At 50.2% G+C, this 17,222-nt stretch overlaps 3 protein-coding genes and 1 pseudogene across 5 annotated transcripts in view; 2 read left to right on the top strand and 2 right to left on the bottom strand.

The window, feature by feature from the left end:
• Positions 1 to 17,222, top strand: part of PSMD9 (proteasome 26S subunit, non-ATPase 9) — a 405,206-nt gene that overhangs the window by 187,411 nt on the left and 200,573 nt on the right. The window lies entirely within an intron of this gene.
• MORN3 (MORN repeat containing 3) overlaps positions 1 to 17,222 on the bottom strand; it is a 330,245-nt gene that overhangs the window by 49,449 nt on the left and 263,574 nt on the right. The gene's annotated exons all lie outside the window — the stretch shown is intronic.
• LOC126930677 (40S ribosomal protein S3a-like) overlaps positions 1 to 17,222 on the bottom strand; it is a 265,438-nt pseudogene that overhangs the window by 33,716 nt on the left and 214,500 nt on the right. The window lies entirely within an intron of this gene.
• TMEM120B (transmembrane protein 120B) overlaps positions 10,544 to 17,222 on the top strand; it is a 64,993-nt gene continuing 58,314 nt past the window's right edge. For both annotated transcript variants that reach the window (XM_050748078.1, XM_050748079.1), the window contains exon 1: positions 10,544 to 10,755. In XM_050748078.1, the coding sequence (XP_050604035.1) occupies positions 10,546 to 10,755 (210 nt within the window). In that variant the 5' untranslated portion in view covers positions 10,544 to 10,545. The remainder of the gene's footprint in view (positions 10,756 to 17,222) is intronic.

Raw genomic sequence — 17,222 nt, forward strand, 5'->3', positions numbered from 1 at the left:
GTGGCTTCTAGGAGCTGATGGTAAAGGAGTGACCGTTAATGGGTATGAGGTTTTTTGGGGGAGCATGATGAAAATGTCCTGGAGTTAGGTAGTGGCAGTGGTTGTATAACGTATGAATTAATGAAAAACCACTGAAACTGAATTATTGCTTTTAAAACCAACTTAAAGGCGTAAATTTTATGGTATGTAAATGATATCTTAGTACAGGTGTTATTTTTATTGCTTCCTTTTTTTTTTTTTTTTTTTTTTTTTTTTAGCAGTCAGAGTCTCGCTGTATTGCCCAGGCTGGTGTGTAGTGGCGAGATCTTGGCTCACTGCAACCTCCACCTCCTGGGTTCAAGCGATTCTCCTGCCTCAGGCTCCCAAGTAGCTGGGATTACAGGCATGTGCCACCACGCCTGGCTAATTGGTTTTTGGTTTTGTTTTCTTTTTTTGAGACGGAGTCTCGCTCTGTCGCCCAGGCTGGAGTGTGCAGTGGTGCAATCTTGGCTCACTGCAAGCTCCACCTCCCAGGTTCACGCCATTCTCCTGCTTCTGCCTACCAAGTAGCTGGGACTACAGGCGCCCACCACCACACCCAGCTAATTTTTAATATTTTTAGTAGAGACGGGGTTTCACTGCGTTAGCCAGGGTGGTCTCGATCTCCTGACCTGTGATCCGCCTGCCTCGGCCTCCCAACATGCTGGGATTACAGGCATGAGCCACCGCACCCAGCCAGTCCCAGAACTTTGAGAGGCTGAGGCAGGAGGATCACTTGAGCCCAGAAGTTTGAGATTAGCCTGGGCAACATAGCAAGACCCCATCTCTATGAAAAATAAAAGAATCAGCTGGACATGGTGGCACACCTGTAGTCCCAGTTACTCAGGAAGCTGAGGGGAAAGAATTGCTCAAGCCTGGGAGGTGGAGGCTGCATTGAGCCGTGATTGCACCACTGCACTGCAGCTTGGATGACAGAGAGAGACCTTGTCTCAAAAGAAAAAAAAAAAAAAAAAAAAAAAACCCAAAAAACAGTTGGAGAAATCATGCCTTAGAGTACTTACCTGTAAAACAGGTATAATAGGCCGGGCGCGGTGGCTCAAGCCTGTAATCCCAGCACTTTGGGAGGCCGAGACGGGCGAATCACGAGTTCAGGAGATCGAGACCATCCTGGCTAACACGGTGAAACCCCGTCTCTACTAAAATACAAAAAAAATTAGCCGGGCGAGGTGGCGGGCGCCTGTACTCCCAGCTACTCGGGAGGCTGAGGCAGGAGAATGGCGTGAACCCGGGAGGCGGGGCTTGCAGTGAGCTGAGATCCGGCCACTGCACTCTAGCCTGGGCAACAGAGCCAGACTCCGTCTCAAAAAAAACAAAACAAAAAAACAAAACAAAAAAAAAAAAAAAAAAACAAACAAACAAACAAAAAAACAGGTATAATAAAGGTCTTACGGGCCGGGCGCGGTGGCTCAAGCCTGTAATCCCAGCACTTTGGGAGGCCGAGACGGGCGGATCACGAGGTCAGGAGATCGAGACCATCCTGGCTAACACGGTGAAACCCCGTCTCTACTACAAAATACAAAAAAACTAGCCGGGCGAGGTGGCGGGCGCCTGTAGTCCCAGCTACTTGGGAGGCTGAGGCAGGAGAATGGCATAAACCTGGGAGACGGAGCTTGCAGTGAGCTGAGATCCGGCCACTGTACTCCAGCCTGGGTGACAGAGCGAGACTCCGTCTCAAAAAAAAAAAAAAAAAAGGTCTTACGTCATAAGGCTGTTATGAAAATAATGTACACACACACACACACACACATACACACACTGTAGAGAAGAGTGCCAGGCAGGCACATAGTGAGTGTGTGTTTGCTACTTTTGTGACTCTCCCCAGCTGGTTGACCAAATTCACAGGCCGGTGGTCCGTAAGTAGAGTGTCTCAAAGACAACAAAAGGTGAGGTTCCCCATGGGGGTGGGGGTGAGGGTGAAGTGAGGGAGGATAGTCTCCCACCACACTTTTTCACCTATCATAATCACAGTCCCCAGAGAGCCAGGCCCAGCCTCAGGTTGCTGATGAGTGCGTCTGAAAGCACTTTGGGGGCCAGGTGCGGTGGTTCACGCCTATAATCCCAGCACTTTGGCAAGCCAAGGCAGGTGGATCACCTGAGGTCAGTAGTTCGAGACCAGCCTGGCCAGCGTGGTGAAACCCCATCTCTACTAAAAATACAAAAATTAGCCAGGCGAGGTGGTGCACGCCTGTAATTCCAGCTACTTGGGAGGTTGAGGCAGGAGAATTGCTTGAACCCAGGAGGTGGAGGTTGCAGTGAGCTGAGATCATGCCACTGCACTCCAGCCTGGGCGACAGAGCGAGACTGTGTCTTTAAAAAATAAAAAAAATAAAGGAAGTGCTTTGGGCAAGAACTGGGACAGGGCAGCAGCCAAGTCAAACCTGATACTTGGCACCTGAGTGGCTGCTCAGATCCGGGTGGCTGGCAGGTGCCATCTACAGAAGGGCTCGTACATAATGCACATGGAGTCCTGACCCCACAGACAGAAGAGTCCCTCCGATTCGCAACCTGACTGCCTGGCTGACCTGCCCATGGCACCTGCCTGGATCTCACTGGGAGGCACGGCCAGCCTCTCCTGTCCAGAGGCAGCTTGGGGCTGAAGGACCTGTTTGGATTGCAAGCTGCAAGCAGAGGTGAAGTGGTATCTGCTTGCCAAATCCTCTGCTTGGTAACACTATATTCTTCCTTCAAGGCCCTGTGTTTTCGTAGCCCCAGTGAAATGAACTGTTTTCTGTTTTTTCACCATTCAAGTAATTTAGCTGCTTTTAGAATCTTCGCAACAACATTGGTTCATTCTCTTCATGACACATTGTATTGGGAATCTTAAATGTCTCCAGAGACCAGCAGGTAACATAAACCCATGATGGAGTTTATGTTATGGAGGCCTGGGCAAGGCAACTGGGAATGGTGGGGACTGTGCAACAGGCAGGGCCCATGTAATGCTGCTAGCTGTTCTTGTGTGCCAGCCAATCGCCATGCAGGAATGTGAACCCAGTGTGACCAGATCTTCCCATTTTGATCTTTTTTTTTTTTTTTTTTTTTTTTTCTTGAGATGCAGTCTCGCTCTGTCACCCGGGCTGGAATGCAGTGGCGTGATCTCAGCTCACTGCAAGCTCTGCCTCCCAGATTCACACCATTCTCCTGCCTCAGCCTCCTGAGTAGCTGGGACAGGCGTCCACCATCATGCCTGGCTAATTTTTTTGTATTTTTAGTAGAGACAGGGTTTCACCGTGTTAGCCAGGATGGTCTCGATCTCCTGACCTCGTGATCCACCAGCCCTGGCCTCCCAAAGCTCTGGGATTACAGGCATGAGCCACCGCACCCAGCCCCATTTTTCTTTTTTTTTTTTTTGAGACGGAGTCTCGCTGTGTCTCCCAGGCTGGAGTGCAGTGGCGTGATCTCGGCTCACTGCAAGCTCCGCCTCCCGGGTTCACGCCATTCTCCCGCCTCAGCCTCCCAAGTAGCTGAGACTACAGGCGCCCGCCACCACGCCTGGCTAGTTTTTTGTATTTTTAGTAGAGACGGGGTTTCACCATGTTAGCCAGGATAGTCTCGATCTCCTGACCTCGTGATCCACCCGCCTCGGCCTCCCAAAGTGCTGGGATTACAGGCTTGAGCCACCGCGCCCGGCCCCAGCCCCATTTTTCAAAAGAAAGTACCCGTCTTGATTTTTATGTGAAATCTTCCTCCTCCTCTTTCTTCTCTCCCTCTTTCTTTCCCTCCTTCCTTTCTTCCTTCCTTTCATCCTTCCTTTCTTTCTTCCCTCCCTCCCTCCTTCCTTCCTTTCTTCTTTTCCTTCTTTTTCTGAATGCGGTCTTGCTATGTTTCCTAGGCTAGTCTCAAATTCCTGTACTCAAGTGATTCTCCTGCCTGGCCCTCCCAAAGTACTGGGATTACAGGCGTGAACCACCACACCCAGACTTTTTTTTTTTTTTTTTTTAAGAGGGAGTCTCACTCTGTCGCCCATGTCAGAGTGCAGTGACGTGATCTTGGCTCACTGCAACGTCCGCCTCCCAGATTCAAGCAATTCTCCTGCCTCAGCCTCCCGAGTAGCTGGGACTACAGGCGCTCATCACCACACTCGGCTAATTATTGTATTTTTAGTAGAGACGAGGTTTCACCATGTTGAGCAGGCTGGTCTCAAACTCCTGACCTCAGGTGATCTGCCTGCCTTGGCCTCCCAAAGTGCTGGGATTACAGGTGTGAGCCACTGCACCTGGCCTCAACATGAGTGAGTCTCAAATGCATTTGGCTGACCGAGATGCAGTAACAGTGTAGATTTACTTTCTCACCTGAAAGAACAAAACAAAATGGATAAAATGTGTATGAAACAATGTTTTTCAAGACTTCGGACATCAGTCAACAGAGGACAGTGATCCCTGAGGGACAAGGAACAAACAGGGTGAGCCCAGTGATTGCTTCCGCAATGTTACTGTCTTAGGAATTTCCAGGCCATGATGCAGAGAGGGGAACCCAGGTGGAGTCTGGCAGACCCCCTGAGTTGAGCAAACACAGCTAAGAGTCTAGGGGGACCAGGGAGGTTCAAGTTCTGGAGAGGATACAGCTGCGCACAGAGAATCCCAGTGGTCTGCAGCAAGCACTTCTCCAGCCATCCTCTGAGTGATGCTCAGCCCACGCATGACATGAAAGGGCTGACCCGAGGCCAGAGAAAGAACCACCTGAAATGATTAGAGGTACAAGAACATTCCACTCACACAAACCCTGGAATAATGCTTGTGCCACCAACCAGCCTCGAAAACCTCAGGGTTCTTGGGGCATTGTTCTTGCCTCAGTAGTGGGGAAAAGTTAGTTCTAGAGTAAGTTGCACCTATTTATGTTGTTGTTGTTGTTGTTGTTTTTGAGACAGAGGCTTGCTCTGTCACCCAGGCTGGAGTGCAGTGGCGTGGTCTCCGCTCACTGCAACCTCTGTCTCCTGGGTTCAAGCAGTTCTCCCGCCTCAGCCTCCTGAGTAGCTGGGATTACAGGTGCACACCACCACACTGGACTAATTTTTGTATTTTTAGTAGAGACGGGGCTTCTTTTTTTATTTTTTTATTTTTTTTGAGATGGGGGTCTTGCTCTGTCGCCCAGACTGGAGTGCAGTGGCTGGATCTCAGCTCACTGCAAGCTCTACCTCCCGGGTTTACGCCATTCTCCTGCCTCAGCCTCCCGAGTAGCTGGGACTGCAGGTGCCCTCCACCACGCCCGGCTAGTTTTTGGAATTTTTTTAGTAGAGACGGGGTTTCACCGTGTTAGCCAGGATGGTCTCGATCTCCTGACCTCGTGATCCACCGAGACGGGGTTTCATTATGTTGGCCAGGCTGGTCTCAAACTCAAGACCTCGGGTGATCCATCAGCCTTGACCTCCCAGTGTAGGGATTACAGGTCTGAGCCACCACGCCCAGCTCTGAGTTGCACTTTTGATTCCAAAAGAATTAAACCGTTTCCAAATACCTTGACTGTATCCAGTATAAAAAGTTCAAGAATATATATATAAATATATATGTGTATATATTAATATATGTGTGTATACATATGTGATATGTGTCTGTGTGTCTGTCTATCTATCTATCTATCTATCTATCTATCATGTATCTATTTTTTTTTTTTGAGACGGAGTCTGTCACCCAGGCTGGAGTGCAGTGGCACAATCTCGGCTCACTGCAACCTCTGCCTCCCGAGTTTAAATGATTTTCCTGAGTCAGGCTCCCAAGTAGCTGGAATTACAGGTGTGTGCCACCATACCCAGCTAATTTTTGTATTTTTAGTAGAGATGGAGTTTCACTATATTGGCCAGGGTGGTCTTTCTGACCTAAAGTGATCCATCTGTCTTGGCCTCCCAAAGTGCTGGGATTACGGGGGTCAGCCATCTTGCTCAGCCTTTTAAAATTTAACTTAATTTTATTTTATTTTTGAGACAGAGTCTCACTCTGTTGCCCAGGCTGGAGTGCAGTGGTGTGATCTTGGCTCACTGCAGACTCTACCTCCTGGGTTCAAGCAATTCTCATGCCTCAGCCTCTGGAGTAGCTGGGGTTACAGGTGCACGCCACCATGCCTGGCTAATTTTTATATTTTTAGTAGAGACAGGGTTTCACCATGTTGGCCAGGCTGGTCTCGAACTCCTGACCTCAGGTGATCCACCTGCCTTGGCCTCCCAGTGTGCTAGGATTACAGGCGTGAGCCACCTTGCTCGGCCTTGTTGTTTTTTTTAGGAAGAGGTGAGGCCAAGGCACAGAGCAAGCAGGACAGGGGAAGGGGAGGGTGGTCCAGGGGAAAAAGGAAAGAACGTTTTTAGGGATACCAAAATACAGAAGAAGTAGAAAGAAGAGGAGGAAAAAAGATGAAGAAAAAGAGAGAGAAAGAGAACAAGGTAAAACCCACAGTGTCTAACATCCAATCAACAATAACCAGGCAAACATGCAAGAAAATATCACTACTAAAGAGGACAAAAATACATCAATTGAAACCAATCCAAAACTGACACAGATATGAGAATTAGTAGATAAGGATATTAAGATAGTTACTGGAACTGTATTTCATATGTTTATAAGGTTAAGTAGAACTGTATTTCATATGTTTATAAGGTTAAGCCACAGGTGCTGTGGCTTATGCCTGTAATCCCAACACTTTGGGAGGCTGAGACAGGCGGATCACTAGGTCAGGAGTTCAAGACCAGCCTGGCCAACATGGTGAAACACCGTCTCTACTAAAAATACAAAAATTAGCTGGGCGTGGTGGCAGGCGCCTGCAATCCCAGCTACTTGGGTTGAGGCAAGAGAATCACTTGAACCTGAGAGGCCAAGGCTGCAGTGAGCTGAGATCACGCCACTGCACTCTAGCCTGGGAGACAGAATGAGACTCTGTCTAAAAAAAAAAAAAAAAAAAGTTAAGTAGAGACATAGAAGATACAAAGACAAATAGAACTTATAGTGATGAAAACTACAATATGTGAGATTAAAAATACCCTGGATGGGAGTAATAGCAGATTAGACATTGTAGTAGAGAAGATTGGCTGGGCGCGGTGGCTCACACCTGTAATCCCAGCACTTTGGGAGGCTGAGGTGGGCAGATCATGAGGTCAGGAGATCAAGACCATCCTGGCTAACATGGTGAAACCCTGTCTCTACTAAAAATATTAAAAATTAGCTGGGTGTGGTGGCACACGCCTGTAGACCCAGCTACTTGGGAGGCTGAGGCAGGAGAATGGCGTGAACCTGGGAGGTGGAGGTTGCAATGAGCTGAGATCGTGCCACTGCACTCCAGCCTGGGCAACAGAGCAAGACTCCTTCTCAAACAACAACAACAACAACAACAACAACTTAGTATCACTTAACACTTAGTATCACTTTCTAACACTTAATGTGACCCTATTTGGAAATAGGGTCTTTCCAGATGTAGTTGAGATGCGGTCATACTAGGAAAGTGTGTTTTTTTGTTACTTTTATTTATTTTTTTGACAGAGGCTCTTGCCCTGTCACCCAGGCTGGTGTGCAGTGGTGTGATGACAGCTCACTACTGGAGGCTGCGAAGGCCCCGAGCTCTGGGAGCCCATGCTATTTATTGGTAATCCAACAGAGAAACAGGTGGTGAGAATGTGGAGGTCAAAAGGGCACGTTGCATTAAGCACATGATTTACAACTGTGATGGTTTAGTATTTGCTCTGTTACTTGTGATAATGGAGAGCAAGTTCTTTTCACTCAAGATAACAATTGATCCTGGATGAGCAAGGAGCAAGGAGCCAGCAAGTCTAGACACATTCCACAGCCAAGAGCCCTGGATTCTATCCAAGCCACGAGGGATTTTATGCCCTGGGCTTAGACTATGGTGCATCAGGGTAGCCTTCCACCTTTGCACAGAGCTTGGTGTTCCAAAGGCCACAAGGGGTATTAGACCCTGGATCCTGAACATGTTCCAAGACTCTTTTACATTATATCAGACATGCAAGCCCTGCCTCAGCTTCTCCCAACACATTACAGCCTCGACCTCTGCAGCTCAAGTGATCCTCCCATCTCAGCCTCCCAAGCAGCAGGGAATATAGGCTTGCACCACAATGCCTGGCTAATTTTTGTATTTTTAGTAGAAGTGGGGTCTCACTATGTTGGTCAGGCTGTTCTCCAACTCCTGGCCTCCAGTGATCTGCCCAACTCAGCCTCTCAAAGTGCTGGGATTACAGGCGTGAGCCACAATGCCTGACCAGAAAGGGTGTCTTTTAAAGACAGGACACACAGGGAAGAAGACAGTGCAACAGGGTAGAGATTGGGGTGATGCAGCTGCGAGCTAAGGAATGCCAGAGAGTGAAGGACTCCCCCTACACACGCCCACAAGCTATGAGGAGGGAAGGATTCTGCCCAGAGCCTCAGAGGGAGTACTGCTTTGCTGACGCCTTCCTCTCGGATTTCTAGATGCCAGAACTGTGAGATAATACATTTCTTTCTTTCCTTTTTTTATTTCCTCCTCTCTCTCTCTCTTTTCCTTCCTTCTTTCCTTTCTCTTTCCTTCCTTCCTTCTTCTTTCTTTCTTCCTTTTCTCTCTCTCTCCTCTTTTTTTGAGACAGAGTTTCACTCTTGTTGCCCAGGCTGGAGTGCAATGGCGTGATCTCGGCTCACTGCAACCTCTGCCTCCCTGGTTCAAGCAATTCTCCTGCATCAGCCTCTGGAGTAGCTGGGATTACAGGCATGCACCACCACGCCCAGCTAATTTTGTATTGTTAGTAGAGACAGGGTTTCTCCACGTTGGTCAGGCTGGTCTTGAACTCCTGACCTCAGGTGATCTGCCTGCTTCAGCCTCCCAAAGTGCTGGGATTACAAGCGTGAGCCACCGTGCCTGGCCTCTTTCTTTTTGAGACTAGGTTTCGCTCTGTTACCCAGGCTGGGGGGCAGTGGTGCAATCATAGCTCAGTGCAGCCTTGACCTCCCAGGCCCAAGGAATTCTCAGACCTCAGCCTCCGGAGTAGCTGGGACCACAGGCACATGCCACCCCACCCAGCTAATCTGTAAATTTTTTGTAGAAACAGGGTCTCCTTATGTTGCCCCAGGTTGTGAGAATACATTTCTGTTGTTTAAACTACCCAGGTTGGTAGTTTAGCCTGTAATCCCAACACTTTGGGAGGCCGAGGCGAGCGGATCACGTGGTCAGGAGATCGAGGCCATCCTGGCTAACACGGTGAAACCCCATCTCTACTAAAAATACGAAAAAAAAAAAAAAAAAAAAAAAAAAATTAGCCGGGCGTGGTGGCAGGCGCCTGTAGTCCCAGCTACTCGGGAGGCTGAGGCAGGAGAATCGTTTGAACCCGGGAGGTGGAGGTTGCGGTGAGCTGAGATCGCGCCACTGCACTCCAGCCTGGGCGACGGAACGAGACGTCGTCTCAAAAAAATAAAAAAATAATAAAAAAAAATAAACTACCCAGGTTGTGGTTATGGCAGCCCTAGCAACGAACACAGGTGGCCGGGCGCAGTGGCTCGGTGCCTGTAATCCTGGCACTTTGGGAGGACAAGTCGGGCAGATTACTTAAGGTCATGAGTTCGAGAGCAGCCTGGCCAACATTGGAAAACCCCGCCTCTACTAGTAAACATACAAAAATTAGCTGGGTGTTGTGTAATCTGGCTACTCCAGAGGCTGAGGCATGAGACTCACTTGAATCTGGGAGGTTGCAGTGAGCTGAGATCACAGCATTGCACTCCAGCCTAGGCGACACACATACACAACCCATAAAAATAGAAGAATAAAGAAAGATAAAATAAAAGTAACACAGGTGTCGTTTGAAACTGAGGCCTGAATGATGAAAAAAGGCACATCGTATGAAGATTTAGAGGGAAGAAAGTTCTATGCAAGGTCAGGAAGAGAAAAATCAATGACTGGAGGGTAGGGGTCCAGGGCGGTGAGATAGAAGGGACTCGAAAGCTAGGCAGGGGCAGTTCTTGTAGGACTTGGCAGAGGAGGGGACAGAACTGGATTTAATCAGCTTGGAGGCGGTTGTGTCTCTTGAGCGACAGAAACAGCTGTTAAGAACGTCACCTAGAGCGTTAGAGGGCAGGAATCCAGGATGTATTAGCTGCAGCACATAATGACAACGTGAGATGACCGCGCCCTCTCTGCGCTGCGCCGCCTGGCCCCCGACCTTGCTGGATGGTCGACGTCAGCTCCAGCATTCCGGGGCGCTGGCCTGGGCTCAGGTCAGGCAATGACCAGGGGCGGGTCAGCTTTCATTTCACCTCCCCCAAATCTCCTTTCTTTCCCCAAACTCTAGACACCCCCAAAACACACCATCTAAGTCAAATAAGCTCGGCAAATGCAATCTGCAGACAAGTCCCCCAACTCTTCCTGGAAGAGAGAGATTCTGGAGGCGCAGAGGCACTGCCACGGGGGCCACAACAGACCCCGCAAGACCTTGCAAGGCTGTACAGTTGGGGTCCGCAACACAGCACGCGGGGCGGGGCGGGGGGATGCGCATGCGCTGCCCCGCCTCCCGGGGCGGGGCGTGGGCGCGCGGGCGGGCGCCGGGGCGGGGCTATGACGTTTGTTGCGCGCGTGGCTCCGGCTGCGCAGGAACAGCTGGTGCCTCCGAGGGCGGCCGGCGAGCGCGCGGGCGTGGGGCGCTGGGGGGCCGGCCGGGCAGCGCTGCGGGAGCAGCCGCCGCCGCCTTGCACCATCATGTCCGGGCAGCTCGAGCGTTGCGAGCGCGAATGGCACGAGCTGGAGGGAGAATTTCAAGAACTGCAGGTAGGGCCAGGCCACCTGGTCCCGCAACTCTGCTGCCCGCGGTGCAGCGCCTTCCCCTTCCTGAGCCCCCGGCCCGGGCGGTGGGGACAGTCAGGGCCTAGGGAGTGCCCCGGCGAGGCCCTTGGGGCAGACGGGCGGCGTGGACCAGCCCCCTCCCATCACCCGGAGCTTCAGCTCTTCGTCCACGTGGGGCGCCGGGTCGCAGCCCCCCCTTCCGCCACCCTCCCACTGCCTCTCTGCTCCACGCACCCACTCCGCTGCAGAAAGTTGGTCTGTGGCCTCTGAGGCAAGTTCCAGGCGTGTTTATCTGTGGGGGTGTTTCAAAGAGAACAGCCCAGCCCCCACCTCCTTAGGGTCTCCCCAAATCTCACCCCGCCCCCTCCCATCTGCTTTTGGTAGCTCAGCTCCCACCCCGTACTCTGGCGGGGCGGCATTATCCTGCCGCTCTGTTCTGGGAGGGGTACTTAGGAACTGTTCACCTTGAACCTCTAGGCTGTGCTTGGGGATTAGGGATCCATATTTCCTGTCTTTGGGGGCTCTGACGCTGCTGCCGGCTGAGTTTGGCGTGGAGAGCATCTGTCAGTTCGGACAGCTGGGTCGCCTCACCCAGTGATAGGGGAAGCTCCCAGCCCTATCCTTCTGGCCCGGAGCCTTACATGGGGTGGAGTGAAGGCGAGTGTAAGGGGGGGTCCCCTGAGAGAATGGCATTGCTGCTGGGGGTGGGGAGCGGTCCTGGCAGCAGTCGTTCCTGCCAAGAGGTTCAGAGAGGCCCCAGCTATCGACCGTGTTGACTAGAGACGCCTCAGGAAACCTTGGGGTTGAGCGAGAGGGACTTGGTGACTATTTTTGAAGACAGGGCTGTTCCTTCTCCAGTCATGGAATTGTTTTTTTGGGGGTTGGCTTTGCCTGAAATTACATTACACACCTTCACCCCAGTCCTCTCATTTGGAGCAGTGACATTGTCCCTGTCCATGTAGCTCTTGTCTGCAGTTCAGTTGGCCTCCTACAGTGTGCAGAGAGGAGAGGAGGTTGCCAAGGGTGTTTCTGATGGGTCTTTCTAGACACGTGGCTGTAGATTCTGATCAATAGACCGAGGGTTGCTGGAGAGCTGGGGCAGGAACGGGGGTGCCGTTTCAGGCATGAACAGAGGGGAAGGGACCTAGACTCATCTCGGCCTGTCCAGCATGTGTAGGTTGATGCCTTCTCTAGGGCCTGGGTCCCATCCAGTTCTCAGGGGACCGTTTTGGCTCCACTTCCATGGAGAAGACTCAGCCACTTCTTGTTTTGTTTTTGAGACGGAGTCTCACTGTTGCCCAGACTGAAGTGCAGTGGTGTGATCTCGGCTCATTGCACCTCCGCCTCCCAGGTTCAAGCCATTCTCCGCCTCAGCCTCCTGAGTAGCTGGGATTACAGGCACGTGCCACCATGCCCTGCTAATTTTTTTGTATTTTAGTAGAGATGGGGTTTCACCATGTTGGCCAGGCTCCTGACCTCAGGTGGTTCACCTACCTCAGCCTCCCAGAGTCCTGGGATTACAGGCATGAGCCACCGTGCCTGGCTGTCGGCCACTTCTTCTTTTTTTTTTGAGACAGAGTCTTGCTCTGTTGCCAGACTTGAGTGCAGTGGCACGATCACAGCTCACTGCAACCTCCGCCTCCTGGGTTCAAGCGATTCTCCTGTCTCAGTCTCCCAAGTAGCTGGGATTATAGGTGCCCGTCACCACGCCTAGCTAATTTTTGTATTTTTAGTAGAGACGGGGTTTCACCGTGTTGGCCAGGATGGTCTCGATCTCTTGACCCTGTGATCCGCCCGCCTCGGCCTCCCAAAGTGCTGGGATTACAGTTGTGAACCACCATGCCTGGTCCTTATCCGCTTGTTAATGCTTTGTCCTACTGGGCTCCGAGGTCATGGTCGGCTGTGGAACCACCAAGTGGGTGTTAGGGTTGGGAATGGGAGAAGAGAAGAGGTTTGCTGTGTGACGCTTGTGTTGTTCATAATTCCTGTCCCTTGCCTTGCCTTAGACAAGGAGGAGGAGGGGGGAAGAGTCTTAACACTTTAGAGTGACGCCCAGCGTGGTGGCTCACTCCTGCAATTCCAGCACTTTGGGAGGCCGAGGCAGGCGGATCACAAGGTTAGGAGTTTGAGACCAGCCTGGCCAACATAGTGAGACCCCGTCTCTACTAAAAATACAAAATTAGCTGGGTGTGGTGGCACGTGCCTATAATCCTAGATACTCAAGTGGCTGAGGCAGGAGAATTGCTTGAACCTGGGAGGGGGAGGTTGCAGTGAGACAAGACTGCACCACTACACTCCACACTCCAGCCTGGGCGACAGAGCAAGACGCTGTCTCAAAAAAAAAAAAAAAAAACAACCCAGAAAACAACAGCAACAACACTTCAGAGCTATGCAATTAACAGCAATTAGATAGCAAGTCTTGGCAGGCAGAGGTTGCAAAGGAGTTGTTTGACTCTTACTTGGTTCTCGGATGCTCAGGTGTGTTAGGGGCAAAGGGATTGGGAATCAGTTCTGGATTTTGTCCCCTATTGCACAGCAAGGGTTGTAGAAGAAGGTCTGAGTGAGTGGAAACTGATGCCTCCTGCTGGGTTCATGATGGGGGAACTGGAAGGGACTGCATCCTGCTTAGGGGAAGAGGGACCCTGCTGGCTGCAGGCTTTGGTGGTCAGCGGCTGGGTCGGGGTCAGTCAGGGATGGCTCCTGGTGTCAAGATCATAGACTGTAGCAGAAACTGCTGTCTACATCTTTAGTTTACAGATGAGGAAACTGAAGCTTGGGCTTGCTGATTGGCTGGACGGGGGCCACACAGCTAGTTAGTGGTAAAGTTGGGGCTAGAATTTAGTTCTCTGAATTTTGGGAGACTCCTCTCTTCCTTCTCGTTCTCCCCTTCATGTTAAATGTGAGAGCTGTGAACTGTCAAGGTGCAAGGCTCTGAAAGTCTGTATATGGTGAGTAGGATGACCATTGTGTATGTGCTAGGCAGTTTCGGATATGAGATATTTGTTGGGAGCTCGGTGCATTGGCTCATACCTGTTGTAATCCCAGCACTTTGGGAGGACAAGTTGGGAGGACCGCTCCCAGCAGGATTGCCCAGCAGTTCGAGACCAGCCTGGGAAATATAGGGAAGCCCCTCTCTCTACAAACATGCATGCTTGTGGTCCCAGCTAGTAGGGAGGCTGAAGTAGGAGGGCTGTTTGAGCCCCAGATGTCAAGGCTGCAGTGAGCCATGATTGCACCACTGTACTGTAGCCTAGGTGACAGAGTTAGACCCTCTCTCAAAAAAAAGAGAAAGATTTGTTGGGGAACAAGCAGGTAACAGCAGGTAGGTAGGTGGGCACACTGAACTAGAACGTTTAACAATAGAAAGGATTTTTTTTCTACCATAAAGTCCTGGTCTATTTTAATTTTCCTACGTCTTCCTTAGAATCTGGGTTGAGGGTTTCATGTTTGTATCTCATTGATTCTGGGGTGATGTGTAACGATGTGTAATATCCCTATGTCTTACCTCTTTTTCTTTTTTTTTTTTTTTTTTTTTTTTTTGAGATGGAGTCTTGCTCTGTCATCCAGGCTAGAGTACAGTGGCACGATCTTGGCTCACTGCAACCTTGCCTCCCGGGTTCAAGTTATTCTCCTGCCTCAGCCTCCGAGTAGCTGGGATTACAGGCACCTGCCACCATGCCTGGCTAATTTTTATATTTTTAGCAGAGACGGGGTTTCACCATCTTGGCCAGGTTGGTCTCGAACTCCTGACCTTGTGATCCACCCTCCTTAGCTTCCCAAAGTGCTGGGATTACAAGCGTGAGCCACCACGCCTGGCTTCCCTTTTTTAAATGAAAGAAAGAAAGAACAAACCTAATTATCAGACCCCAGAGGATTTGAAAGGTCTTTGGAATTTCCCTCCCCTCCACCCCAGGAAAACCCAACGTAATCTCTGGGACTGTAGAGGAAAGGATCAGTTTTCTTTGGATGATGATTTGCATGTGTCAGGGCCTTCCTGAACCCTGGGGTACAGTTGAGTCTCCATGAGGACTTAATTTTTGGGTGGTTGGGGTTTCAGGCATGCTGGTGAGTTGAGTGCTAGTCTGAGACCAGTGTGCTCCTGGTCTCCTGGCTTGTGGTGTGACTGCAGAAGGTCACTTACAGACACAAGGGCAAGTAATTTAATGAGCATTTCCTGCCTTGCATCACTGGAAACCTGATCTTGTTCCTCCCAGCCAAGGAAGAAGGGGGCCCGAAGCAGCTTTTCCCTAAGTCTGACCTCACAGTGATGCAAGGGCATTGTAAAGATTTTGACTTTTACTGCTAATGACATGTATGTCCGTCTGGCTGCTGTGTATAGAACAGACATCAGGGAGACAGGCTCGAAGCAAGAAGATCAGCATTATTTCATTAATAAACCTATGAAATAGATCCTAGACTCTCCATTTTACAGAGGTTAAGTCACTTATCCAAGGTGCCACGGCCTGTCAGCGCTGGAGCCAGGATTCAATCCCAGGCTGTTGAACACCAGTGTCTGTGCTCTTAACTACTGCCCAAGGCTGATCTGTGCCCTGAGTACGCCTGTTAGCTTTTGTTTCTCTTCTCTCTTGGCTTGGCTTGTGGGGAGTCTTTTTCTTTTTCTTATAGAGTCTCACTCTGTTGCCCAGGCTGGAGTGCAGTGGCAACAACCACAACCTCCGTCTTCCAGGTTCAAGCGATTCTCCTGCCTCAGTCTCCCGAGTAGTTGGGATTACAGGTGCGTGCCACCATGCCCAGCTAATTTTTGTATTTTTAGTAGAGACAGGGTTTCACTATGTTGGCCAGGCTGGTCTCGAACTCCTGACCTCGTGATCCTCCTGCCTCAGCCTCCCAAAGTGCTGGGATTACAAGCGTGAGCCACCGCGCCCAGCCGGGCATCTTTCTTTAGTAGCAGATTGTGTGGGAAAAAACACTGCACAGGGAATCAGTATTCTTGAGTTCAGGTCGTAGCTTTGCCATTGTCTGGTATCTGAATTTGGTGAGCCACCTCTCTCAGCTTGAGTTTCTTTATCTAAAAACAAAGGCTGACAATAATAATAATCATAACAACAACAACAACAATAATAACTAACTGTGAAACATAGATTATCCCATTTAATCTAAATGTCAACCCACGGCCTGGCGCAGTGGCTCATGCCTGTAATCCCAGCACTTTGGGAGGCTAAGGCGGGCAGATCACTTTGAGCTTAGGTGTTCAAGACCAGCCTGGGCAACATGGTAAAACCCCATCACTACAAAAAAAAAAAAAAAAAAAAAAAAAAAAACTTATCTGGACATTGGTGGCTCGCTCCTGTAATCCCAGCTACTCTGGAGGCTGAGGCTGGAGAATCGCTTGAACCCAGGAGGTGGAGGTTGTAGTGAGCTGAGATTGTGCCAGGGCACTCTAGCCTGGGTGACAGAGCGAGATTCTATCTCAAAAATAAATGAATGAATGAGTGAATGAATGACAAACCTGTTTTTTAGATGAGGAGATTGAAGCTAAGAGATACTAAGTAACTGGAAAGTCATGGAGCCAGAATTTGAACCCACGCCTGCTGTGTAACTCAGATACTTTTTGAGTTCCTAATACAGTGGGCTCCAAAAGCATCCCGAGACTCAGCTCCAGAAGAAAAGTTTTGAACTTGCTCGGCCCCTTCTCATTTACACGGTGCTTTCACACAGTGCGCTATCAGGACTCTTAGTTGCAAATGGAAAAAACCCAGTCTGACTGGTTTTAAGCCAAAAGGGGGTTTATTGAGTCAAGCTAGTGACAAATGGCATCAGGCAAGGCTGGATCCAGGAGCTCAGGTGATGCCTGTGTATGGGTGTCTCTCTGTCTCCTCTGTGTCAGCATTATTCTCAGGCAGTCCCTCCCATGTTGTGGCAAAGATGGCCAGGTGGCCCTCAGCTGACATCCATCAGCTTAGCAGCTCTGGCAGAAACAGAGCATCCTTTCTCCCTTAGATTCAGCAGCGCCCCAGGGCTGACTCCCATTTGCCCAGCTTGGGTCATGTGACTATGCCTTAATCGGTCACTATGGCACTGATTGGCCAGGTCACAGTCACATGTCTGTTCCTGAAGCCTGAAAGTGGGATCAGTGCCACCATACTACATGAAATGAGTTGGAGAGGGATGGTCCCATGAAGGAAAATCAAAATGCTGGTAGTTTAAAAAAAAAAAAAAAAGAGAGAGAGAGGGTTGCTGGACAGACATCTTTTGTGGGGTAATAGAAATTGTTGGCTGGGTGTTGTGGCTTACGCCTGTAATCCCAACACTTTGGGAGGCCGAGGCAGGTAGATCTCTTGAGCCCAGGAGTTTGAGACCAGCCTGGGCAATGTGGTAACACCCTGACTCTACAAAAAGACACAAAAATTAGTTAGGCATGGTGGTGTGCACCCATGGTCCCACCTACTTGGGAGGCTGAAGCAGGCGGATTACCTAAGTTCAGGAAGTGG

Source organism: Macaca thibetana, chromosome 11, assembly GCF_024542745.1.
Source record: "Macaca thibetana thibetana isolate TM-01 chromosome 11, ASM2454274v1, whole genome shotgun sequence".
NCBI lineage: Eukaryota > Metazoa > Chordata > Mammalia > Primates > Cercopithecidae > Macaca > Macaca thibetana.